The sequence below is a fragment of the Tamandua tetradactyla genome, chromosome 5 (assembly GCF_023851605.1).
Source record: "Tamandua tetradactyla isolate mTamTet1 chromosome 5, mTamTet1.pri, whole genome shotgun sequence".
Lineage (NCBI taxonomy): Eukaryota > Metazoa > Chordata > Mammalia > Pilosa > Myrmecophagidae > Tamandua > Tamandua tetradactyla.
Window position 1 is genome coordinate 101,833,517 of NC_135331.1, and position 25,209 is coordinate 101,858,725.

General features: G+C 50.7%; 1 protein-coding gene across 9 annotated transcripts; it reads left to right on the forward strand.

Moving 5' to 3' along the window:
- The first annotated feature begins 444 nt into the window (after positions 1-444).
- On the forward strand, positions 445-13,373 carry SLC29A1 (solute carrier family 29 member 1 (Augustine blood group)). Of its 9 annotated transcripts, XM_077161930.1 has the most exons (14): positions 3,597-3,613; positions 6,572-6,656; positions 6,903-6,982; positions 9,025-9,106; positions 9,232-9,434; positions 9,535-9,674; positions 9,978-10,112; positions 10,205-10,302; positions 10,427-10,505; positions 10,983-11,080; positions 11,306-11,414; positions 11,653-11,738; positions 12,112-12,311; positions 12,688-13,373. In XM_077161930.1, exons 3-14 carry the CDS (start codon positions 6,954-6,956, stop codon positions 12,797-12,799), a joined length of 1,371 nt encoding a protein of 456 aa, XP_077018045.1. In that variant the 5' UTR covers positions 3,597-3,613; positions 6,572-6,656; positions 6,903-6,953; the 3' UTR covers positions 12,800-13,373. The 9 variants fall into 9 exon arrangements, with proteins under 9 accessions (XP_077018044.1, XP_077018039.1, XP_077018037.1 ...); XM_077161929.1 differs by lacking the exons at positions 3,597-3,613; positions 6,572-6,656 and adding an exon at positions 445-621 and having other exon boundaries at positions 6,900-6,982; XM_077161924.1 differs by lacking the exons at positions 3,597-3,613; positions 6,572-6,656 and adding an exon at positions 445-621.
- The last annotated feature ends 11,836 nt before the right edge of the window (positions 13,374-25,209 follow it).

Here is a 25,209-nt window from a genome sequence, read left to right on the forward strand (position 1 = left end):
CGGAGCAATAATCTTTCTTCTCCAAGTGAGTCATAGGCTCCATGTTCAGAGGGAGAAACTGAGAAATGTATGCCCCTTTCGCGATCACCATTCTGTCCCCACACCCTTCAGAAGTCTGGGCCAGAAGAACTGAGACCAGAAGCGGCCGCCCCCACCCCAGCCCTGCGGGGCTTTCTGTCAGGCCCTTGCCCCCCACCCTTCAGCACAGTCTGCCTCCTCCCCGGGTGCTTAAGAGCCTTTGCATATGCTACAGAGCCAGTGCACGTACTCATTCCCCTCCGCAAGGCGCCCTGAGGGGCAGGGGATGCGGGATGAAGGGGGCCCCCTAACCCCGTCCCCCTCCGGGGCCGTAGGCGTCTAAAGGCGCCTCCTCTGCCAACCGCCCTTTCCAGACCCGACGGGCCCCTCCCACCAGGCCTGCCCCGGGCCTCCTTCCCGCCAGCTTCCCGAAGCGCTTCCCGCTTCTGAGCCGCGCCCGGCGGGGCGCGGGCCGGGCGCCGGGACCACCCGTTGCAGCCCCCGTCGCCCTCCTGAGCTCCGACAGCCTCGCTGGGCGGAACCCGCCGGTCGGGCCCGGCGCGGGCTGCGCTCTCCCGCCACAGCCATGGCCCGGGTGCCCAGGTGAGGAGGCCGGGCGGGGGCCGGGGGCCCGCCGAGCCAGGAACTTCCGCTCCCCCTCCACTCCGATGCCCCCTCCCAAGCCCTGGCAGGTGCGCGGGGAGCAGAGGCCCCGGGGGGGCTGGGGGTGGGCCCGGGGGTCCTGGAACTGGCATGGGGGCGGGGCCTGCGCTGTTCTCACGCTGCCCCAGCGGGCGGGGGCGGGGCTGCCGCGAGACCGCCCCGGGAAACGGAAGGCGGGGGGCACGGGCGGAGGGGATGTGTTTTGGGGACTCTGAAGGCGTTTCTTACATGATCTGACCCTCACCGACTCGCCCCGCCATTACATACAGATGCCCACAAGGTCAGAAAGTGGGCTAGAAGACGAAGCTGGTAAACAGTTGGGTTTCCTCGAACCCTTGCCCCGCTAACCGCCCTCCTATACACAAGCAGAGGGAGCGAAATGAGATGAGTGATCCTCAGAGGGTGGAGCCTGTCTTTAAAGTTTTGATATTTTGTTTATCAGGGATTTTTTTTTCTTTAACTTTGATTTTTAAAAATATTACATTAAAATACAGTTATCTTGAATGCTGAGTTTTTTTTGGCGCTTTCTTAAATTTTGCGCCTCAGGCAAGTGCCTCTACTTTTCCTAGTCCCAATCTTGCCACCGCCCATGGAGACACAATCACAAACACAATTGAAAATATATCCAGTCATGATCATGTGCTGGTGATAAACCCCGGGCTGAGCCAACACACTTCCATCAAACCCAGCTGGCTCATCCATGACAGCTGAGAGGATACAGGCCTGGGGAAGGGTGGTACAGAGTAGGAGGTGGTGAGCCATGCTTGGGGCCTGGAATGGGGAGTAGGGAGGCAGGGCAAGCCCCAGTCCTAAATAGAATAGATGGGGTTGGAGGGGTGCTGCCGGACCTGCCCTTCCCACCCTACCCCACTCCTGCACCAGGGACTTGAGGGAGCCCAGGAAGGGCCAGACGCAGGCAGAGGGTGAAAAGGCCTGGCTGGGCCTGGCTAACAGAAACTTCAGGCACAAGCCTATATGAGCTGGGGCACCCAGGGCTGCCCAGTAGAGGGCCCTGGCACCCAGCAACTGGGTGTTTGTCCAGGGAGGCGGCTCTAGAGGGGCGTGGGTGCTGGCTGGGTGCCAAGGCAGGGTGTGCGCCAGATGGGCGTCTCTCCAGCAATAACAGTCCTGGCTGCTGCCATCCGCTGAGCCTGCCAGGCCCCAGCGGGGGTGGCTGAGTAACTAGCCTTCCCTGGTCTGGTCTTCGACCCTCACCACATCCCTCCGGGCCCTTTCCACTTCCAGCCCTCTTTACAAACAACTGAGGCCACTGGCCACAGGTCCAGTCATGCCTGGCAGTTGTCTGACCACTAGGCCTGCAAACCCCACAGACCCAGACATGGAAAGGAAGGTGGGGAGAGAGGCAGGGCAGCCAAGGAAGAGGGGAGAGGAGGGCTAGGAGAAGGGGAAGAGAGAGAGACTAGACAAACAAGAGGGTGGAAATGGGGGGGTGGGGGGTTGCTCAAGGACAGACATGAAGCTGCCCTCAAGCCATGGGGCAGTGCCTAGGAAAATAACACCCATAATCATCTTCCTGCCCTCTGGTTAAGGCTGGGGGGACGATGGTGCATCATGTCTCTGTGGGGTTTAAGAAAGGGCATGGGGCCGGAAGATTGGGGACAACTTTTTTTGGAGAAGCTTGTAGAGAGCCCACTGATCCTAAATAGTAAAGCTACCCCTCCCCTCAGGTCTTAGTCTATTACCGTCTGGGAACAGGGTGTGACTCTGCCTTAAACCTAGGAAGTTAGTAATGTGAATTGTTAATTAGTGTCTGGGGACTCTCCTGGGGACAGGCCCCTTGGTTATTGGGCGGGGTGGGGGGGGGAGCTGGATTTGATGTTTCTCTTCTGAGGAACTTTGGATCATCCTCCAGTACCGAGTGTCCCCTGCACTCCATTTACTACCCAAGAGAAAAAGAGAAGGAATCCTTCCCCTTCCCTTGAAGGTACATGATGGTCTGTCCACCTCCTGGATCAGCCCCCCTTCCTCCTTAGCCACTGGAGGATGCGGGGTGCAGCAAGGCTTCCGGGCTGGGACAATAGAGACACTTCAGGATGTTAAGGCTGTTCCTGGCTTTTTTTTTTTCTTCCCGTCCTCAACTGTGCCTCAGTTTCCCAGAGTTCTGGATTTAGAAAGTGAATCATGAGGGGGAACAGGGCTTTGCTTCTTACCCCCACCTCCCCATGGCACCACACTTCCTCCTCGGAGTCAGAGCTGCGGATGGTGTGCTGTTTGTCTGTGTGCGTTGGAGGTGGGATAACCCACCAGGAGGTCACAGAACAATGGGTGGTCTTAAGTAGGAGGGATCCCACCAGGGGAGAAGAGATGGAAGTCAGAAGCAATCCTGAAGGAAGAGAAGAGATTTGAAAGGAAGATGGCACTGAAAAGAGGGGGCACTGGGGAGGAAAGAGATGGAGTATGGTGGAGAAATGGCCCTGGCAGGGTTTAGAGAGGATAATGGATGTTAGGGATGGAGTGCTGACATGGAGAGGTCTGTGCTTGGTCTGGGCCTGTCTAAGCAGAGAGTTTGTCAGTGGGAGAGTCCCGAGTCAGGTTCTGTCAGAGTTTGGGTAGCCGCAGCTGAGGAGCTTAGCGGGTACCCAATTTGGGGCTGTACCATTTAAAGGGGCCTCCATGATGGGACAGGGTTTAAACGAAGTGACAGAGCCCAGAGGCCTTATCTACAATGATAGGAACGCGAGATGTGGACTAGGCGGACCTGGGAGCTCAGGGTCTCGGGGGTGGGGGCCCCAGAGAGTCAGGAGCTGCTGTGGGGGCGGTAGGCCGGGCCCGGGCGGGCCGGAGCCACCAGTGGGGGCGGACCGGGCCGGGGGCGGGCCCAGCGGAGGGCGGGTTTGAGTGCTCGGGCGGGCGCGGGAAGCCGCGGAGAGCGCGCGCGGGCCTCAGCGCGGGAGGAGTCCTTCTCGAGCAGGTGCTGCCCGGGGTCGAAAACTGGGGACCACAGGGGCGGAACGCGCCGCTTTCCGCCTGCCACGAGGGCAGGGAGGCCGGGCCTGACTAGTACGCGGCCGGGGGAGGGGACGGCCCCGGATGGGTCCCTGCTGGCCCCGCGCTGGAGCCGCCGCAGCACGTGGCAAGGACCCGCCGGGGAGCGGGGGAACCCTGTGGGGACCGGAGCCCAAGCGGGCGGTGGGCGGCCTGGCTCCCGGGTCTGAAACCGGCTGTTGCCGCGCTGACCTCCGCAAGGAGCAGGCGACCAGATGGTTAATCCCGATCAATCTTGTTGATGGTACAGAGAAGGACTAAGGCGCTGACTGCGCTGATTGGCGGTGGGGTTGGAAGGGGGGTGCTGCCTTTTAATCTCCGCATTTCTCTGGCTGAACTCGTGTCCCTGACCTCCCCTTCCTGGATGCGTCCTCATTTACTCCCAGAGAGAGCACGGTCTGATCGCTCAGTGAGGGAACAAGGACATCCATCCTAGGTTTTCCTCCCAGGGTAGAGTGGTGGAGTGGGGTGAAGGCTGGTCCCGCCCCTCTCTGAGCTTCCTCCAAGCCCATGGCCGTCCCTTTGCCCACTTGATAACCTTCGCGGCCTTTTGTTTGTTCTCGTCAGTATCTTGCTTGTTTGTTTGCTAGGATATGTGTGCCCGATAGGGGAAGTGGGGTGGGTTTTAGACCTGACATGTATGCCAGGCTGGGAATGAGCACACCCCGTTCTTAATTGGAGCAGTTTCCCCACTTCCCAGTCTACAGAGCTAAGTGGGAAACAGCCTTCATACCTCTCTTCCCGCCCTAGAAGAAGCCTATAATAAGCTTGCACACTGAGTTCGAATCCTGGCTCTCTCACTCACTAGCTCTGTGACCTTAGGCAAGTGACTCAGCCTCTCTAAACCTACCCGGACTGTTCAATGGAGGCAGTTTTGCACTAGCCTATAGGCGGTTGTAAGGAAAGGTGAGGAGGGATCTGCAAGTAGTGACTTACCCCGTAGATGGTAACTCATATGGGATCCTGAGAAGTGGAGAATTTAGTGCTGCCACAAGGATTTTCTAGAAGCTGGGTGCATGTAAAGTGTTGAGGGGGTGGAGGCCTAAGGGCAGGAAGTTGCTCAGTTTGGTGGACTGCTTCCAGGGCCACTTTTCAGCAGGCCAAAGCATGGCTGAGCTGGTATCTGAACTGGCAGTATGTCCCTAGTCGCTGCCAGCCAAAGGCAGACAAGAACAAAAGCCCTCACCTGGGCTAGCCTGCTGAATGTTAGGGTGTTGGGCGGGAGAGGGGGCTGAACCTGGATTGAATTGTGCCCAACACTTGGTTGGAGGCTGCTGAGAACAGGCAGCAGGGATGTAGCTGGGAGAGGGGTCAAAATGAAAACTTCTCTGAGCCTACGCCACATTTGAAACTATCTGCTTCTAACTGCTAAACCTTACTAGTGTGGGGTGGACTACTGGGCATTCCAAGGTGAGGAGAGGTTGGGGGTTCCCCTCCCTGCTACCCGATTGCACAAGCTAATGGAAGACTTGACAATGAGCCTTCCCTGTCCACCCCTCCCTGTCCAGCAGAGTTCTCTTGCTCCCCTCCCTCTAGAAAACGTAAATACTATTATTCACTCTGTCCCCAGTGCCATAACAGTGCCTGATTGGCATGCAGAGGTCCTCAGCTAAGTATTTGTGGAGAGAATGAGCGAAAGAAGCCCTTCTGCCTCCACCAGGAGGTGTGTGGGGCTCCAGGTCTCCAGATGCATCTGTCTCAGGCTGGGGCCTGGAGCATTGGCTGCTCCTGTGGGTTGACCCATCCCATCCCCATCCGCCCCCGCCCCCGCCTCCTAGAGTCATTGGTCTCTTATCTCTCTAGATACAGGGGTGGCTTTTTATCTCTGGAGTATACCAGGCTTCTCAAAATGGGCCCTGCTCCTCCCTCCCTCCCTCCTCTCCCTCCTTTCCTCTCCCCCCTCCCTCCCTCAGTGAGGTTTAAGGGGTTCTCTCCTGCTGTGCCCCCTACCACCTTTTTCATTCTGGACTCTCACCTAGGAATCCACCAACAAGATCTGCCCCCTGAGCTAGGGCCACCCCCAGGCCCCCTCCGTTCCAGCCTTCCTGCTGGCAAATCTGGGCATCTGGAGAGTGCCAGCGGGGAAGCCTCCCAGCGCAGACAGCATGACCTGGTCCCAGAGCTCGGCCTGCATGTGGGGGGAGACGCGTCTGCACACCTGCCTAGCCGGCTGTACATCTGCTGGCGCCAGGGTGCCCAGCCCCGCCAGTGGGGAACAGGAGAGGGACGTTGACAGGAGGCTCGGAGCTCTGCAGTTAGTCAGGGCCTGTGTTCCCAGCCCCTTCAGTCTCCCTTCAAGGCTACTCTCAGAAAAGGGAAGAAGACAAAGGTCTGGGATTGAGACAGAGAGGAACTGAGGGGGATGGGATGACCTTGGGGGCAGGACTGTGGGGCCAGGCTAAATTGTAGAAAGGGCTGGGTTCCAACCCCTTGCAAAATATTTCCCTGGGAAACTGTCCCCGAAGTGGAAGAAACTAGGAAGCCTGTCAGCAGTGGTTTGTAAGGAAGTTAAGGTGCCACCAGTAGGGAGATCAGAGTCTGGGATTGGGGTGCCTCGGGGGGACAGGTTCTCCAGACCCCCACTCTGCCAGCAGCGGGCCTAGGGGCTTCCCAGGGACAGTGGAGAGACTTACAGGGAGGGATTTGGAAAGTCCCTCGGCCTCAGCCTTTAGGCCCTTGGCTGCTGCTCCTGCAGGCTTGCTTGCTTTATGCCCTCCCCCTCTCCTCCTCCTTTACCCTCCGTGCTCTATCTCCTCCACTGGTTCCCTCCTCCTGTCCCTCCTTCCCTTGTCGTCACTGTCCCTGACCCCTCTCATCTTCTTCCCTGCCTTCTTTGACTGTCTTTCCCTCCCTCTCAGTTATGCTTCCTCCTCCTTCCCTCTAGCTCTCCACCCTCCTGTTTCCCAGCTTACAAACTGCTTCGCCTGCTGGATAAAAATAGCGGTGGCGGCGGCCAAGCCGGGAGCCAGGTAGAGCCTGAGCAGGCATGGGGCCCCCCCGCAAGGACTGGCCTGCTGGGTTGGGGAGCCAGGTGGGGGTCAGGGAGCAGCGCCTGCCCACACCCAGGCTGCGCAGTCCTGAGGAGCAGGGCCAGGAGGGGTCCTGCAGGACTCGCTGGCTTGCCTGCTCTGCCTGCCTTGCCTGCCCCGAGTCCGAGGAGGCCTGTGGGGCAGCAAGGCCAAGAGAAGGCCTCACATTGCTTCTGCCCCCAGCAGACCTCAGAGGGAGTGAGCCATCAGCCAGGGAAGACCAGGAACCCCATCACCATGACAACCAGTCATCAGCCTCAGGACAGGTACTGCGGCCCCGGGTTGGGATCCAGGGGAGCAGAAGTGGGTCTCCTGAGGGCCGGGTGTGGTGTCCTGGGGAATTTGGGTTTGTGCTGCTGACTGGCCTTCTGGCCAGGTAGCTGTGAGTCAGGTCTGGGTCAGGGGTGGGGCCCATGCCCGCCTTGGCTGGGTGCTGGCCGGGTGTCTGTGGGGAGGGCTGGGGTGGCTGGGCAGCAGTCCCTCCCTGGCCTGTCAGTGTTTCCACTGCTGCTGTCCGCCAGCCAGCAGTTTCCAGCCCCTCCCGCCACCACTGTGGGGAAATGTTTGGGAGCACCCGTCATTCCTGAGCACATCTGGTAGAGCTGCCCAGGGCCTCTGCCTCAGCTGACCCTGGCTCACCCTGGGCCTTGATCTGACCTTCCTCTCATGTCCCCACCTCTGTAGCCTGTGAACTCCTACAAGTTAGAACTGAAGTTAGAATCATGCCTCTGTTTTTGGAGAGAAGAGGCTGTAGCTTGATTGAAGTTGTCTGAGGGAGTCTAAGGCCCAAGAAAGTTAATACAGTAACAAGTGGGATCCAAAACTCCTTGCAGGGACGTGGCTCTGTCTCTCCTTCCAACTCAGGCCTCTCCAACCCATCACATCTCCCCTGCTCACCATGTCTCCCCAACCCCGTCCCAAAGGCCACAGAATTTGGCCGCTCTGGCTGTGGGAACTTGGGCACTTAGCTTCATCTCTCTGGGACTGTTTTGCCGACTGTAAAGTAGATATAAGAATATCCATTTCCCAGGGATTTATTTAGGGGGTGGGGGCAATATTCAGTACGTTAAGTGTTAGTTCCCCCCTCCATTCCCAGGCTGCCTGCCTGCTCCCACTCCAGCCTCCCTGCCCCTGTAGCAAGTTCCCTGAACCCCAATTTTCTTTCCTCCCATCAAATCTACCTCAGTGCTCTCACTTGTTTCCTAGCCCCCGTTCTAACCCTTTATCTTGTGTGACCTTAGCTGGGAATTTCTCCCTCCATTCTGGGTTATGAACCCAGATGGCACCCTTAGCCCTCTTCTGCAAGGTGGAAAGCATATGAGGGAGGTTGAAGACTGTAGCTGTCATGATTTGGGCCTGCCCAATTGGGGCGCTTGCCTAGTTCCCTCCTGGTCCAAGACCAGCTTGAGTCCAGGCCCCTCTGCTCTGGCCAGACCTGTCTCCTCCATGCCTTGGGCTTTATCTCTGCCATCTCTGTGACAAAAGTAAGTACGGGGAGGTTACGGGAAGCATGTCTGGAAATCACCATGGAAAGGGCCTGGGCTGCCAAACTTGGAGGGAAGGCCTGCCTCGGGGAACTGACCCATCCCAGACGTGGCCCTGAGGTGTGTTGGGCTTGAGGAATTACCGCAGCCAAAGCTGGGATAGCTCTTATTGACACTGGGGCCTTGATGACTTCCAGTTGCCTGATACCTCCTGTCCTGCCCTAGGTAGTTTGTCCTATAAAGCTGATTCTGTCTGGGCCAGGAAAAAATACCTTCCCCACTTCCCAGCTGCCCAAGGCACCCCGCCTTCCTGCCCCTCTAGGTCCAGAATGGGCTGGGAGTTTCCTGACCTCTGAATTCTCTTTGGAGAGCCATACAGTTCCTGCCCAGACAGCATATTCACTTCCAGTCTGCTTGGTGGGGGTGAAGGAGACACTCGCTGTTTGCTTTCTCACTCACCAGCCTTCCCCCAGCCCAGCAGCAGGATTTCTAAAACCACCTCCGGATGTGTGGGTCACAGTGGTTCCCAGCCTGCAGGGTCCCCTGAGCCTTCCAGGGCTGAGAACCAAGTGCCTGTTGGCCATACCATTCAGCTCTGTGATCCCAGCCCCCCTCACCCTTCTCGACTTATCTTGGGCCGCTACCTCTACCCTTCCCCCCCTCACTCCCTCCCCACAGGCACATACCTATAGGGGGATACGTGCACATGGACACCGACACAGAGAGACTGACGGGCAAGCAGGGAGGGACTTGCCCAGGTGTGGTCTGGAGAAGGAGGGTGGGATGGAGAGTCGCTCTGGACCCTTTTCCTGTCCCTTCCCTAGGTGCAAAGCCGTCTGGCTCATCTTCTTCGTGCTGGGCTTGGGCACTCTGCTCCCATGGAATTTTTTCATGACAGCCACTATGGTGAGGAGGACGGGGCTGAAGGGAGCATGTCCACGTTGTGTACCGGGCTGTGCGGGGCCTGGGCCTGCGGGTGCAGGGGGCGGGGTGCCAGCACTCCTCCAACACTCTGTCTCCAACCCCCGCAGTATTTCAGAAACCGCCTGGAAATGTCCCAGAATGTGTCCTCGGACACCCCTGAGCCAGCCAAGGGCATCCAAGCTTCGGCCGCTCCTGCAGCACCCTTAGCAGAGCAGAATTATCTCAGTACCCTCTTCAACAGTGTCATGACCCTCTGTGCCATGCTGCCTCTGCTGCTCTTCACCTGCCTAAACTCCTTCCTGCATCAGAGGTGGGGTCCCCCTTTGCACCCCGTCATCCTCCACAGCTGCCCCAGCCCGACCCCTCCCTGGAGCCTGGCATGACCATCCCTCCTTGGCCTCTCTCGGCAGGATCCCACAGTTCATACGGATTCTGGGCAGCCTGGGGGCCATCCTGCTGGTGTTCATGATCACTGCCATCCTGGTGAAGGTGCAACTAGATGCTCTTTCCTTCTTCATCATCACCATGATCAAGATCGTGCTCATTAATTGTGAGCAATTAATTGGGGCCTGGAGGGGGCCTACAGGGCAGAGACCTCCCCACATCCACCTACCTTTCTTTCTGACCCAAGGTCAGCCCAGAGGGTAGCCCCATTTCTCCTGGAGGAAGGAGGTGCCACAGGCAGTTGGACTTAGAAGCCTATGCAGGCCTAGAGCTGGGAGCTTGAGGGGCAGAGAGAATGGCAGCTCGGCATCAGGACGCATTAGGAACAAAGCAGGAATTACAGAGACCTGTTTTCCCCTGAACTCCCCGCTGCCCCTCTCCCCAACTGATGTTAGCTCTGTTCCTCCAGCGTTTGGTGCCATCCTGCAGGGCAGCCTCTTCGGTCTGGCTGGCCTCCTGCCTGCCAGCTACACGACCCCCATCATGAGCGGCCAGGGCTTGGCGGGCCTCTTCGCCTCAGTGGCCATGATCTGTGCCATTGCCAGTGAGTCCTCCTGTCCACCTACCTGTTCTCCTGATTATTGTGGGGACAAAGGGAAGGGGCCTGTCTTTGATCACTGATTTCACCCACCCCAGGTGGCTCGGAGCTGTCAGAAAGTGCCTTCGGCTACTTTATCACAGCCTGTGCTGTCATCATTTTAGCCATCATCTGTTACATGGGCCTGTCCCGGCTGGTGAGCAATGGGGGGACGTGAGTTTGGGGTATGGGAGGCTCAGGGCTCTAGGCTGAAACTTGGTGGGGGTGGGAATCCTGGAGTTCCATCTGAATCCCCCTCCTCTATCTCTTTTACTTGACAGGAATTCTACCGCTACTACCAGCAGCTCAAGCTCGAAGGACTTGGGGATCAGGAGACCAAGTTGGACCTCATTAGTAAAGGTCTGAATGGCCTGGGGAAGCTGAGGTGCAGACCAGCTTGCTGAGCAAAGATTAGAAGGAAGAGTATTTGTGGGCAGTGATGAGCCAGAGGACAGGGGAACTGGGGGTGGGGTGGAGGGGACAATGGGAAATAAAGACTAGAAAAGATCGAATGGGGAGATATCCAAGAAGACCTTGAATCTGGAGGCATTTGGACTGAAAATAGAGGAAGCAATTTCAGCTTCTTAAGGGATAACAGATCAAGCTGTCAGGGAGAGATCAGGACCCTGGGAACTTGACCTGTGCAGATTTGGAGGGGAGACCTGGGCTGTGGACGGGTGGGGCTGTGACTGGGGCACTGTGGGCGGGTAGAGCTGTGGGCTGATGGAGGGGTATACACCCCTAACCACCCCAGCCCTTTTGGGGAATGTTTGCCTCACTTGTTGCCTGTCTTCCTCCACCACTTAACGGTCCTTCCACAACCTGTCTTTCCCCCAGGAGAGGAGCCAAAAACAAGAAAAGAGGAGTCTGGGGTTTCAGCCTCCACTCCCCACCCCACCCCCACAAGCCCCTCTATCAAGTCCATCCTCAAAAATGTAAGTGGGCCTGTAAGTCCCGCCCTGTACCCCTCACCCTCTTTCTCTCCTGCCTTTGCTCTCTCCCCCGAACCACCCAACTCCTTCCTTCCTCACTTGAGATGGCCTCTTCCCTGGGTTCTCTTTCCTGGAGGAGTGGGAAGTGGGAGGCTCAGGGTTCTTTCGTGCACAACCACCGTGACGATTCAGAGACCTGGGTGAATCCCCTGCACTTTTTTTTTCCAGATCTCAGTCCTGGCTTTCTCCGTCTGCTTCATCTTCACAGTCACCATTGGGATATTTCCTGCCGTGACTGCTGAGGTCAAGTCCAGCATCGCGGGCACCAGTGCCTGGAGTAAGGATGCAGTGGGTTTCTGGGACGGGGCTGGGCTAGAGCAGGACTGGGAATCAGGGAGAAAGGGAGCCCGGTCTGCCTTCGGCCCCAGCTAGGCTCTTTTGGGTCCACTGGCCCTTCGCTGGGCTGGAAGCATCTTCCTCATTTTGCAGCTGAGGAAACAGGCCCAGAGGGTGAGAATCACTAAATCTTCCTACCTGTACCTGGTAACCATCCTTTCATCCGCTTCCTCTTCCAGAGAACTACTTCATTCCTGTATCCTGTTTCTTAACTTTCAATCTCTTCGACTGGCTAGGACGCAGCCTCACAGCTGTTTTCATGTGGGTAAGTGAAGGAAGGGCACATCAGGCCCAGTGGGAGGGAAGAGTGTAGCCCAAGACCCAGAAAAGAAACCCGAGGAGGCACAGTGGTAAGGGGACTATACTTTTGTTTTGAGACAAAATGTATGTGTTATCAGAATGTACAGATCTTCAGTATACAGCCTAATCAGCTTATACACGCATGCGCACACACACACACCTGTATAATCACCCAGATGAAGATTTATTACATTTCCAGTGCCCCAGCAGGCTGTACTGTGTCCCGTCCCAGGCTTTGAGGTTCCGATCCAGATGTGGAGGTTCCCACGGGGAGCCCTGGGGGTCTGGGCTTGCCCTCTGGGCAGGACCAGCCTGAGCTCTGCCCTGATGACCCACAGCCTGGCAAGGACAGCCGCTGGTTGCCAAGCCTGGTGGTGGCCCGGCTGGTGTTCGTGCCGCTGCTGCTGCTGTGCAACGTCCAGCCCCGCCGCCGCCTGGCTGTGGTCTTCGAGCACGATGCCTGGTACATCATCTTCATGGCTGCCTTTGCCTTCTCCAACGGTTACCTCGCCAGCCTCTGCATGTGCTTCGGGCCCAAGTGAGTAGGGCCAGGTAGAGTGTGAGTGGTGCCAGGGTCCATCGCTCCTGTGGGGGACACACAGTGCAGGGGGAGAGGGCAAAAGGAGAGCCCCTGGTCCTGGAGCTGAGGGTTCCCAGGCTGCGAGGGGAGATGGCTGAGGACTGGGGAGTGATAAATCAGGGTGCCTAAGTTTCGGTGGAGACTCTCAGGGTGGGGCTCTCAGGGTGAGGTGGAAGGCAGCCCCCAGTCCACACCCTCCCCAAGAGGGAAAAGTCAGGTCAGGGTCGGGATGGCTCACTGAGCAGAATTTGAGGTGCTCAGGTAAATTCCCTTAGCCCCGGCCCTGGCTGGGTGAGGGGGCCATTCTAAGGTAACCTTGCCCTCCATGCTTTAGGAAGGTGACACCAGCTGAGGCGGAAACAGCGGGAGCCATCATGGCCTTCTTTCTGTGCCTGGGCCTGGCGCTAGGGGCTGTCTTCTCCTTCCTGTTCCGAGTCATTGTGTGACCACGGCTGGAGAGAAGGACTGCACTGCTCGCCTGCTTCCCGCCACCTTCCTTTTCTACCCAAAGATGGGCATGGGTGGTCTGGAGAGTTTCTCTTCCGGCCGACCTCTGCCTTCTCCCTGCCTGTGCCGGTGGGGGCAGTGTCCTGAGGAGGGAGCCTCTGCGGAAGGGCAGTGGGGACTGTGGTGGGGCTGAAGGTTGGCACCCAGGAAAGGGACACAGTCTCAGTGGCCAGGTCTCCTGTACTTGGCTCAGGCTAATCCCTGCTTGAGAAGGGCAGCAGAGGCTCCTGGGCTCCATGAGTGAGTGAGTGGGTGAATATGTATCTCTGTTTGTACATGTGTGCGTCCATCTGCCTGTATCGGGGTGGCTGAAAGCCAGAACTGACCATAGTGTGGCCTGAGCTGATAGTTTTCCTCCCTCTTTTCTCTATATTCCTTCCCCTGCTCCCTGTGACTCATCCCTACCCATCATGCTGCCTGTTTAGTTGCCGTTTTATTGACTTTTTTATACTCAACAGAAACCAGGTGCCTTCAGAGGCTCTCTGATTAAATAAACCTGTTTTTTTTTTCCCCCTTCTGTGGCTCCCTGTGCCCTCCAGCCCTGGCTTCGAGCCCTGGAAAGGGTGGCAGCCTGAGTTTGGGGGGATGAACATGACCCAACTGGGGCTCAGACAGGCCTGGATCCAAGGGGAGGTAACCTCTTCGTCTCGGAGGGACTGATGCCCCCTACTGAGGCCCCCAAGAAAGGGACAGACCTGGAGCCAAGGCATCCTGACTGTTGGCCCACTCAGAGAAAGGCCAAGTTCTTCTTCGTTGCTTTATTCCTTCTCTCCCAGGACTGGGGATGGAGACAGCTCTTTTCCTTTGTCTTCACTACCACCCCCTCCACTCTGTCCTCACCCTCAACCGGGTGTGAGCTCTCCAGAACTGGCCACACCACCCCACACCCCCACACCCCCCACTTCTGGCTGCTCTCCTGCGCCATTGGGCAGAAGGAGCCTGAGTCCTGACGGTTCTTCCCTGCCTAGCATACAGCCCTGACACCAAAACCCAGCCTGCCTGGGGCACAAGGGACCTGTGTGTCCTCACATCACAGCTACGCCCTCCCCATCTCATCCCAAGCTCTGGCCTAGAGAGGAGTGGATTCGTAAGGGACCTGGGAGAGTGCCTCAGGTGTGGTCCATACTGCTGGGGGTGTGTTTGTGGGGGTCCCTTCTCAAAAATGACTCTTCCTGACTGAAAGTAGGGGCAGAGCTCTGGGGCTCTTGACCGGCCTGTGTCTCAGACTCCTCCCAGAAGGCAGGAGATGTTCACACAGCCCGGTCTGCTCAGTGACTCCTGACCAGCAGATCGCTCCAGAGCTAAGAGTTGTTAATACATATTTTAAAGGCTCTCTGATGAGCTCTGATGCGCTATTTAGATAGCTAAGTATGCAGCTGTATTGCCAACTGAAGTCCATGTGCTAATTTGTTAAACCAGCGCACGTATCTGAGGTTGGTGAAAAATTGGAGTATTATTTCTCCAGTCTGGAGTGCAGTGTGGCAGGCAGTCAAGCTGAAAGACAAACCTGAGCCCTTTCTCTTTTCCCTTCTCACCCTCAGTTCTCCATTACTTCCCCATCTTACCCAAAACCTGGGAATCCTGTCGGGCTCCTCAATGACCTGTTTCCTCCCTGGATCCTTCCCTCAGTCTGGGCCTTGACATCTGCCTGGCCTGCCGTCCTCCTTCCCAGGCCTCCAATCCTTCATGCTGGTGGTATGGCCACAAGAATCGTCTGAAAGCAAACGGAGGCCTCTGCCTGTCTCTCTCCCTGGAGCCTATTTCTATCTTCCAGAGCATTTCCTGATTTTGTACCCGCAGCAGCTAGCTTGTACAGTTTCATTCCCCTCTGCACCTTGGAACTTTGGAAACTTTATCTTCTACCAAATTAGTATCTTACTCCATCTACCACACTGACCCGTTTTTTTGTTTTGTTTTATTTTAACTTTTATTGTATAGTATAACACATACAAAGCAAAGAAACAGAAAAGCAATAGTTTTCAAAGCATTCTTATATAAGTAGTTAATCCCAGAGTTTGTCATGGGCTACCATACAATTCTCATATTTTTGCTTCTATCTACTCCAAATCATAGGAGGCTGGAAGGTTTACATGTTTTTTTATAATCACAATCGACTTTTTTTTTTTGTAAAAAATAACATTTATACAAAAAAGCCATAAATTTCAAAGCACAGCACCATACTTAGTTGTAGAACATATTTTAGAGTTTGACATGGGTTACAATTACACAGTTTTAGGTTTTTACTTCTAGCTGCTCTAAAATACTGGAGACTAAAAGAAATATCAATTTAATGATTCAGCATTCATATTCATTCGTTAAATCCTATCTTCTCTGTATAACTCTGCCATCACCTTTGATCTTTCCATCCCTCTCTTTAGGGTTGTTTGGGCTATGGATGAGTCATATTGGAAGGGTCTGTCATTAATATGGGGTAGGGAGATGGAACTCTGATGTTCTGGAGAGGCTGGGCTAGGTTTCAGGACTTATCTGGACCAGAGACCCATCTGGAGGTTGTAGGTTTCTGGAAAGTTACTCTAGTGCCTGGAACCCTTGTGGAATCTTATGTATTACCCTAGGTGTTTTTTAGGATTGGCTGGAATTGCCAAAATCCTGATTGGGATTTGGGAAGTTATGATAGGTAGCAAGGTCTAACTGAAGCTTGCATAAGAACAACCTCCAGAGTAGCCTCTCGACTCTACTTGAACTCTCTCTGCCACTAATACTGTTTTAATTACACTTTTCCCCCCCCTTTTGGTCAGGATGTAATTGTTGATCCCATAGTGCCAGGTCTGGATTCATCCCTGGGAGTCATCTTCCACATCTCCAGGGAGACTTTCACCCCTGGATGTCATGTCTTACGTAGGGCGGAGGGCAACGATTTCACTTGCAGAGTTGTAATATATTATATGCATATATATATATATATATATATATATATGTATTATTATTTTTAACATGGGCAGGCAGCGGGAATCGAACCTGCGTCTCTGGCATGGCAGGCGAGAGTTCTGCCACTGAGCCACTGCTGTCCATACAGACATGTTTTTGAGGGTAAAATCTACATTCGATTCATGTCTTTAGTCTTCAAGCTACAAGCACCGTACCTGGTTCCTAGAGGTACTTAGAAAATGTTTGCTTCATCATACGGGCTTGTCCTGAGGTGGAGCGTTTCTCTGCACACAGAGAAGGCCACTGCAGTGATGGGATGGCTCCGCAGGCCATCTGCGGGATGAAGGCAGGGTGGGTGGGGGCCGCCTCTGTGCGTCCTCACCCCCCCCCCCCAGGGTTCTGCTTCCTGTGAGGTGGAAGGGGTTGAGCATGAGACGCCACATGTCCCCAGCCCTGTGTGACTTGCTGCTCATCACCTCCCTTGGAACATTTCTCGAAACATCAGTCTATATTCAGCAGCTGTCCTCACTAGGCTGGCTACCCCTGCAGAGATGTTCCTCTTGTTTACTCTTTTTCTGGTGAGTTGCTAGGGTTCAAACCCTTGAAAAGCTAAGAGCCCCAGTAAAATCAGCAGCCATCCTGGAAAATAGAAGTGAAACCCCAGATATAATGGGTTAATTGGAATATATCTGAATATCTCTGAGGTGAATGTGGAAAAAGCCCAGTGAAAGCAGTATAAAGAGATTGATGACAGAGGAGAATCCCAATTCTTGGAAAAAACAGTTCTGACTTCTATGTGATGGTGACTCAAAATGGATGTAAGCAGAGAAATGCAGAGTCATTTTAAGAAAGTCCTGTGCTCCAGCCAGCACACCCTGACAAACCCGCTGGCTCTCATGGGAAGAGTGGCAGACTGTGGGACGTCAGCCAGCAGATGAGACACAGGGGTCAGGCCTGCAGGACCTGCCTGGGCCCTTGAGCCCTGCTTGGTTCCTGGGGCAAATTAGCATTCAGTGTAGAGATGGAAAGCTCCAAGGGACAGAATGCAAATCCCTCAACCTGTTTATCGCCCTGTGTCCTGGCTGGCTCCTCTAGCCAGGCTGCACAATCTGGCTTCCTGGGTGGGTGCCTTTGGGGAGATGTGCCCACCCAGAACCCTTTGCAGCCTTGGCTGTCCTGGTGCTCCCTGGGAATGAGCAAGTTGGCATCCAGGCTGCAGGCTGCTGGGTGAGTCCTATGAGCCAGCTGGACCCACAAAGTCGCCTGTCTTGGCTGTCCTGCCTTGTGGGGCCTCTGCCCATGACAGCTGCCCCTCCCAGGTCTTTCCAGGGAGGGGGAAGGTGGGGGGGCGGGTTCTGATTCAGAGCCTGTGTTTCTATCCTGGGTCTGCCCTGTACCAGCTGTGTGGCCTTGGACACATTAGTTATCTTGTAGCTCTAGCTCCTCCCCATTAAAGGAGCTAACAATGTGTGTATAGACTTACAGAGGACATTAAGGGAGTCTGGACCGCAGCCTGGATGCAGGAGGTGAAGACACCATGGAGATACGTGGCATCTCAGTCTTCAGAGAGCATCTCAGCACAGTCACCACTCTACCCCCACTCAATTCGCCTGGCTTCTCCTCACCCGCTCCTTCTCCTCCCCTGGAAGCTTCAGAACCAAGCCTCTCCTCTGGGTCTCCACTCCTCAAGGACTGAAGAACCTATGGCACAGGCATGGGGGCGAGGTGGGAGGGGGTGATCAGAGCTGGAGCCCTTCCCAGCCCTGCCCGCGCGCCCCCTGGTGGGAGTGTGGCCCCCCACGCATCTGAGCCTGGGCAGGTGGGAGACAACACTGGACGTCTAACCTACTCCACTGCCCCTTATATCTGGATGACCTTGAACCAGACGCTTTCCATCTCAGAGCTGCTTATCTGTAAAGCTGGGATAGTGACATTTGCCCTGCCTGCCTCGCAAGGTCATGAAATTCCACTGAAAAGCACTGTTGCCAGGCACTGTCTGAAGCCTTACCTATATTGCCTCATACAATCTCCCAACAATTTTATGAAGTACTGACTATGCCCATTTTACTTAAGAAAACTGAGGCCAAATGGTTAATGGGTGGAAAAACAGTCTGTAGATTGCATGGTCCCATCAACCTCTCTGTCTGTCTCTGTCTCTCACTTCTTACCAGAAGGTGAGAGTTCCCAGCACTGAAGGGACTCATACATCATGTGTGGCACCATAATTACTGTGGATTTGGTGCACCTGCCTCTGAAATAGTTCAGTTACCTTCTCTTTTCATATCCACAGAGATTGCAAGCCTAGGATACTGAATCCCTGTATCACTGCCCAGGTGAAACCAGGCAAGTTCTTCCTGAAGGGAGCTTGGCCCCTTCTGTTCTGACTGCCTCCCCAGTCAGCAACACTATCACAGCCTTACTGGTCCCTTATCTGGATGGAGGTGGGCTGGGAAGTCACTGGGCCCAGTGAATGACCCAGAAACCCAGTTAGTTGAAATCAAACCCTAAGAGGGAGTGGCCTGTGCTTGGAGCAGAACAGACAGGTAATAGGCAAAACAACTGAGTAGGCCAAAGTTGTTTGTGGTGCCACCTGCCCCTGCCCCTTCCTCTGACTATGCTCTGCTCTGGACTAAAGCAATTTGGGAGTAAGTTTTACCTTTGTAGTTAAAGGGTGTCTAGAACATGGAACAACATCCAAGACCAAAGTAACGTGTGGTGGGTATGATGGCAGAACAGGTACTTGGGGGCTGGGCAGACAATCGCAGGAGGGCAGGCAGGACTTTGTCACACCCCTTAGACACTGGCCCCACACCCCTAGGAAGGCTAGGTGTAGTCATGTATTGATTAACAGAGCAGATTATCAAAGGTGCCAGATGTACGGTTCCGATATGGCTTAGGTTGCAATATCCAGCCCCCTTCTCAATACCCTCCCCTGAGTGAGTTTGTCCTTGCTGGCAACTTCACCCAGCAACATGATGATGACTAGATCTACAACTCCAAGTCAGGCCCCCCTATGTCCTGCTGCCTACCACAGACTTCATCAACCCTCCTACTCAGAGTGGCCCTGCCCCCCCCCCCACCCCAGCTCCCTACCATCCTTCCCAGGAAAGCCTGGGGCAACGCTCTTCCTCACTCGGGACTGGTCTCCCGGCCTTCAGCCTTTTTTTCTCCAAGCTGTGCCCTGAGGAGCCTCCAAGTGGTTTTCTGCTTGTTTTGAACAACACAATGAACAGGCATGATTTAATAGATTTAACATCCTTTTCTCAAGAACACTTGGAGCATTTACAAATATTAACCACATTCTAGGTTTCAATACAGGCCTTGAGTACAAAGGACCCAGTGCCTTACATACTACATTGTATATCTACAACATTATTAAAGAATAATATTTAAAATAATTGAAAAGGTAAAACCTTTAAAAATTGATCAAAGAAGATACCACAAGGGGAAATGGAAAATCCTCAAAACTAAATTATCGTAAATATATCAAATCATTTGAGATGTATCTAAAATAGTGCAGAAGGGGAAATTTGTAACCTTAAATCCTCATGTTGGAAAAGGGGAAAGGCTAAAATTTTTTTAAACATTTGTTCATTTATTGATATGCCTTTATCTCCATATTCATCATTAGAGAATATCTTCATAATAAATGGCAATAGGTTAAATACTGTATTTAACTTTATGTAAAATTGATAATATTCTAATATAAACTCTTCAAAATTGCTTTTGATGATAACAGCTGCGAGATTCAGGTGGAAAAGAGGGAAAATAGGAGAGTGAGGAAAGGAACTAACATTTTTAAAGGAACTATTATGTGCCAGTCTCTTTTTTAAGGCACCAGCATAAAATATCTGATTTAACTTTCATAATAATCCTTTGGGACGGATGGACATTGCCACCCCAATTTTAAAGATAAGAAGTTTGGTGCTGGGAGGGATTCAGTGACTTATCCAACATAATTAGTATGTGGAAGAACCTTTGTTAACAGGATTGGGGTATTTGTACAAATTTTTTTGTTCTGTTTTTTCTCACATAGTGTATATTCATCATCATGATCATTTCTTAGAACATTTGCATCAATTCAGAAAAAGAAATGAAAACAGAAAAAAATTCTACATACCATACCCCTCACCCTCCCTTTCATTGATCACTACAATTTCAATCTACTAAAGTTATTTTAACATTTGTTCCCCTTATTTATTTATTTTTAATCCATATGTTTTACTTATCTGTCGATAAGGTAGATAAAAGAAGCATAAGACACAAGGTTTTCGCAATCACACAGTCACATTGTGAAAGTTATATCATTATACATACAATCATCGTCAAGAAACATGGCTACTGGAACACCTCTCTACATTTTCAGGCAGTTCCCTCCAGCCTCTCTGTTACACCCTAACTAAAAAGGTGGTATCTATTTAATGTATAAGAATAACTTCCAGATAACCTCTCGACTCTGTTTGGAATCTCTCAGCCATTGATGCTTTATTTTGTCTCATTTTGCTTTTCCCCGTTTTGGTTGAGAAGGTTTTCTCAACTCCTTGTTGCTAAGTCCCAGCTCATTCTAGGATTTCTGTCCCACGTTGCCAGGAGGATTTACACCCCTGGGAGTCATATCCCATATAGAGAAGGGGAGGGTAGTGAGTTTGCTTGTCGTGTTGGCTGAGAGAGAGGCCACATCTGAGCAACAAAAGAGGTTCTATGGGGGTGACTCTTAGGCCTAATTTTACATAGGCTTAGCCTATCCTTTGCAGGGATAAGTTTCATATGAACAAATCCCAAGATTGAGGGCTTGGCCTATTGCTTTGGCTGTCCCCACTGTTCGTGAGGATATCAAGAATTCTCCACTTGGGTAAGTTGAATTTTCCCCCTTTCTCACCATTTCCTCAAGGGGACTTTGTGAATACTTTTTTATTCACTGTTCAAATCACTCTGATTCATCAGGGCATCACCTGGACAACCTACAAAATCTCATGCCCTACTCAAGGTTCCATGTACTATGGGGCTCAATTAAGCTGTTCACATAAGTTATATTAGGAAATGCACTAGTCAAAATATAAATTTTGTTTGTACAAATTTTGAAACTAAAAATGTTCAAGTAGCTTACATGCAGAATAGGAAGCAATTAACCTTAGAGGTTTTTGATGATAATACATTTCTGTGTCAGGACTAAAGGTGTGAAATGAGAATGGTGGCAACAGACTGTTCTCTTCTGCAATTAGGTGTTGGAGAAGCTATTTGCAAAACCCTCAATCTGCAAGTATTCATTAAGCATCAATGGATTGATTGTTGGGGCTTTTTTTTCCCACTCTACTAAATTTACTTTAACATTTGTTCTCCCTATTATTTATTTATTTTCGATCTATATGTTTTACTCATCTGTCCATAAGGTAGATAAAAGGAGCATTAGACACAAGGTTTTCACAATCACACAGTCACATTGTGAAAGTTATATCATTATACAATCATTTTCAAGAAACATGACTACTGGAACACAGCTCCATATTTTCAGGCAGTTCCCTTCAGCCTCTCTGTTACACCTTAACTAAAAAAGTGATATCTATTCAATGTGTAAGAATAACCTCCAGGATAACCTCTTGACTCTGTTTGGAATCTCTCAGCCATTGACACTTTATTTTGTCTCATTTTTCAGTCGAGAATGTTTTCTTAATCCTTTGGTGCTGAATCCCAGCTCATTCTAGGAGGAAAGGTTACAACAATGTAATGAGCCCAAATATTAAAGTTAAGACTCTAGAAAAAAACAACAGAACTGATCCAAAGAAAATTGAAGTAATGAGATCATAAAAATTAAATGAAAATTAAATAAGCAGAAAACATATGAAGATCAATATAAATAAAATAGATAAACCTTTGGTGAAACTGATAAAGAAAAATGAGGCTAGGATGAAAAACTTTTAGGAATGAAAAGGAAGTCATACTTTAGATAGAACAGTAATTAAAAAATAGCTAAAGAATAATATGGATGACTCTATGCCCACAACCTTTAAACCTTCAAGAAACATTTAGAAAAATTATTAAGCAAAATTGACTCAAGGAGAGATAGAAACCTACATCATGGAAAAAAAAATTAAATCCTTAGTTAAAATATTTCCACTCAGAAAACAGGCCCATTTTTTTTGCATGGCTTTTTTTTTTATTATCACAATCAACTTTTTAAATTATCATAATCAATTTTTTTTTGTGAAAAGTAACACATAAACAAAAAAGCAATATATTTCAAAGCACAGCACAACGTTGTTTTCTTGTAGAACAGATTTCAGAGTTTGGTATGGGTTACAATTCCACAATTCTAGGTTTTTACTTCTAGCTGTTCTAAGATACTGGAGACTAAAAAATATATAAATTTAATGATTCAGCAATCATATTCATTTGTTAAACCCTACCTTCTCTGTATAACTCCACCATCACCTTTGATTTTTCTATCCCACTCTTTAGGGGTATTTGGGCTATGGCCATTCTAACTTTTTGATGTTGGAAGGGCTGTCAATAATATGGGGTAGGGAGACGGAACTATTTGATGTTCTGGAGAGGCTGGGCCCTCTAGGTTTCAGGAGTCATCCAGTCTAAGGACCCATCTGGAGGTTGTAAGTTTCTGGAAAATTACCCTAGTACATGGAACCTTTGTAGAACCTTATATATCATCCTAGGTGTTCTTTAGAGTTGGCAGGAAAGGTTTTAGTTGGGGGTTGGCAAGTTATGATAGGCTGCAATGTCTAACTGCAGCTTGCATTAAGAGTGACGTTTATTTATTTCTTTTTCTGTTGTCTTTTTATTTCTTTTTCTGAATTGATGCAAATGTTCTAAGAAATGATCATGATGAATATGCAACTATGTGATGATATTGTGAATTACTGATTATATATGTAGAACAGAATGATCAAAATAGGAATGTTTGCATTTATTATTTTTTTTTTGTATTTAAAAAGATTAAAAAAAGAGTGACCTCTAGAGTAGCCTCTCGATTCTATCTGAACTCTCTCAGCCCCTGATACTTTATTAGTTACACTTCTTTTCCCACTTTTGGTCAGGATGGAATTGTTGATCCCATGGTGCCAGGGCCGGACTCATCCCTGGGAATCATCTCCCACGGCGCCAGGGAGACTTTCACCCCTAGATGTCATGTCCCACTTAGAGGGGAGGGCAATGATTTCACTTACAGAGTTGAGCTTAGAGAGAGTGAAGGCCCATTTGGTTTTACAGGCGAGTTCTACAAATCATGTGTTCTAGTTTGCTAGCTGCCGGAATGCAATATACCAGAAACAGAATGGCTTTTAAAAAGGGGAATTTAATCAGTTGCTAGTTTACAGTTCTAAGGCCAAGAAAATGTCCCAATTAAAACAAGTCTATAAAAAGAAAGTCTGATTTCCCCAAAATCTCATACCAAATAAAAATTTTCAGTAAGTAAAAAACAACAACAACAACAACAAAAAAACAAGTTTATAGAAATGTTCAACCAAAGGCATCCATCCAGGGAAAGATATCTTGGTTCAAGAAGGCCGATGAAGTTCAGGATTTCTCTCTCAAGTGAGAAGGCACATGGCGAATACAGTCAGGGTTTCTCTCTCAGCTGGACGGGCACATGGTGAACACAGCGTCATCTACTAGCTTTCTCTCCTGGCTTCCTGTTTCATGAAGCTCCCCAGGAGGCGTTTTCCTTCTTCATCTCCAAAGGTCATTGGCTTGTGGACTCTCTGCTTCGTGGTCTGCAGCCTTCTCTGCTCTCTCCAAATCTCTTTCAATCTCCAAAATGTTCCCTCTTTTATGGGACTCCAGAAACTAATCAAGACCCACCCAAATGGGTGGAGATACATTTCCCCCAATCCAGTTTAACAACCACTCTTGATTGGGTTACATCTCCAGGGAGATGATCTAATTACAGATTCAAGCATACAGTATTGAATAGGGATTATTCTGCCTTTACAAAATGGGATTCAGATTAAAACATGGCTTTTCTAGGGGACATACATCCTTTCAAACCAAGCACATCATGTAAATCTTATGCTAAGTTTTCTAGAATACAGAAAAAGAGATGACACTCCCCAATACACTTTTAAATTAATAATAATTCTTTAATATTATCAAATTGCCAATCAGCGAACAACTTTGTGATTCTCTTATACTTTTTATTTTTGTTTGCGTCAAAATACAAATAAAATCCCCTCGTGTCCTCAACACATTTTATACTAAAATAAAATTTATACCGAAATTAGACACTATTCCACACAAGCACAGATGTGAAGAAAATCCAGTATTAGAAATTGAATCAGGGCAATGTTTATAAAAATAAATTTTGCCAATACTGTTATAATCCCAGAATTCAAGGTTAGTTTAACATCAGAAAGCATATTAATGAATTATTTACTACATGAGTAGAATAAGGGATTAAACACACACACACACACAATATTCTCAATAGGTGCAGAAAAAGTCACTTGATACCCTTTAGATTTAAACGTACAGCAAGTTAGGAATAAAAGAACAAACACACTCCATGGTAAAGTGTTAGAAGCATTCCTTTTTTAATCAGAGGAGCCAGAGATGCCCAGAACCACTGTTTCTGCTCAATAGTGTCCTGCAGGTCCCAGCAGGTGGAGTAAAACAGGAAATGAGATACAAGAATTAGAAAAGGAAAAGACAAGCTGTCATGGTTCTCAGATGATAGGATTGTACCTAGAAAACACCAAAGAACTGACAGACAAATTAAGAATAAAGTATTTACCAAGCCATTGCATTTATGATTAACAAAAATCAATTACTTTTCTACTCTGCAAGAATCTGAATAAAAATGTCCATCCGCTATAGTATAAAAACATATAACATACTAATAAAAAAGGGAGCAAGACTTGTGTGTGAGACTTCTCATGTGCCGGTGGAATGTGGAAACTGAGGCAAAGAGATGGAGCTTCGGATGGCCTTGCCAACCGGCACAATGGTACAACACACCTGCTGTCAAAGCCATCGGCATAAAAGGGTGTCAATTCAGGTATTCCCTGTAGAATTCAGGGATCTAAACCTCCTGGGGCTAGAGAGGCCCCAGGCAGCTTGGACAGTGACAGGATATAGTGGGTGGGTGCCAAGCTTGAGAAGTCACTGGCTCTGGGGATTAAGGGGCGAGAGCTGCCATCTTGATGCCCTGGGTAGTTTCATCCACCCATTTTACCTTATCTCAGGATGCTCCCCTGCAGCTGCGTGACAATTTCCAGTTGAGCAGCAGCAGTAGGCCTCAGCCCAGGCTGAGTCTCCATGCCTCCTGCCAGACTTCACTTGGATTTATCTAGAACAAACTTTTACCTAGTTCTGCAATGTTGTTCCCTACAGGGTGACATAAGCACTCCTTTAGGCTTTGGAGGCCTACAGTCTCTATCAGGACTACTGAGCTTCACTGTTAAAGCATCAAAGCAGTCATAGACAATACGTAAACAAATGAGTGTGGTTGTAT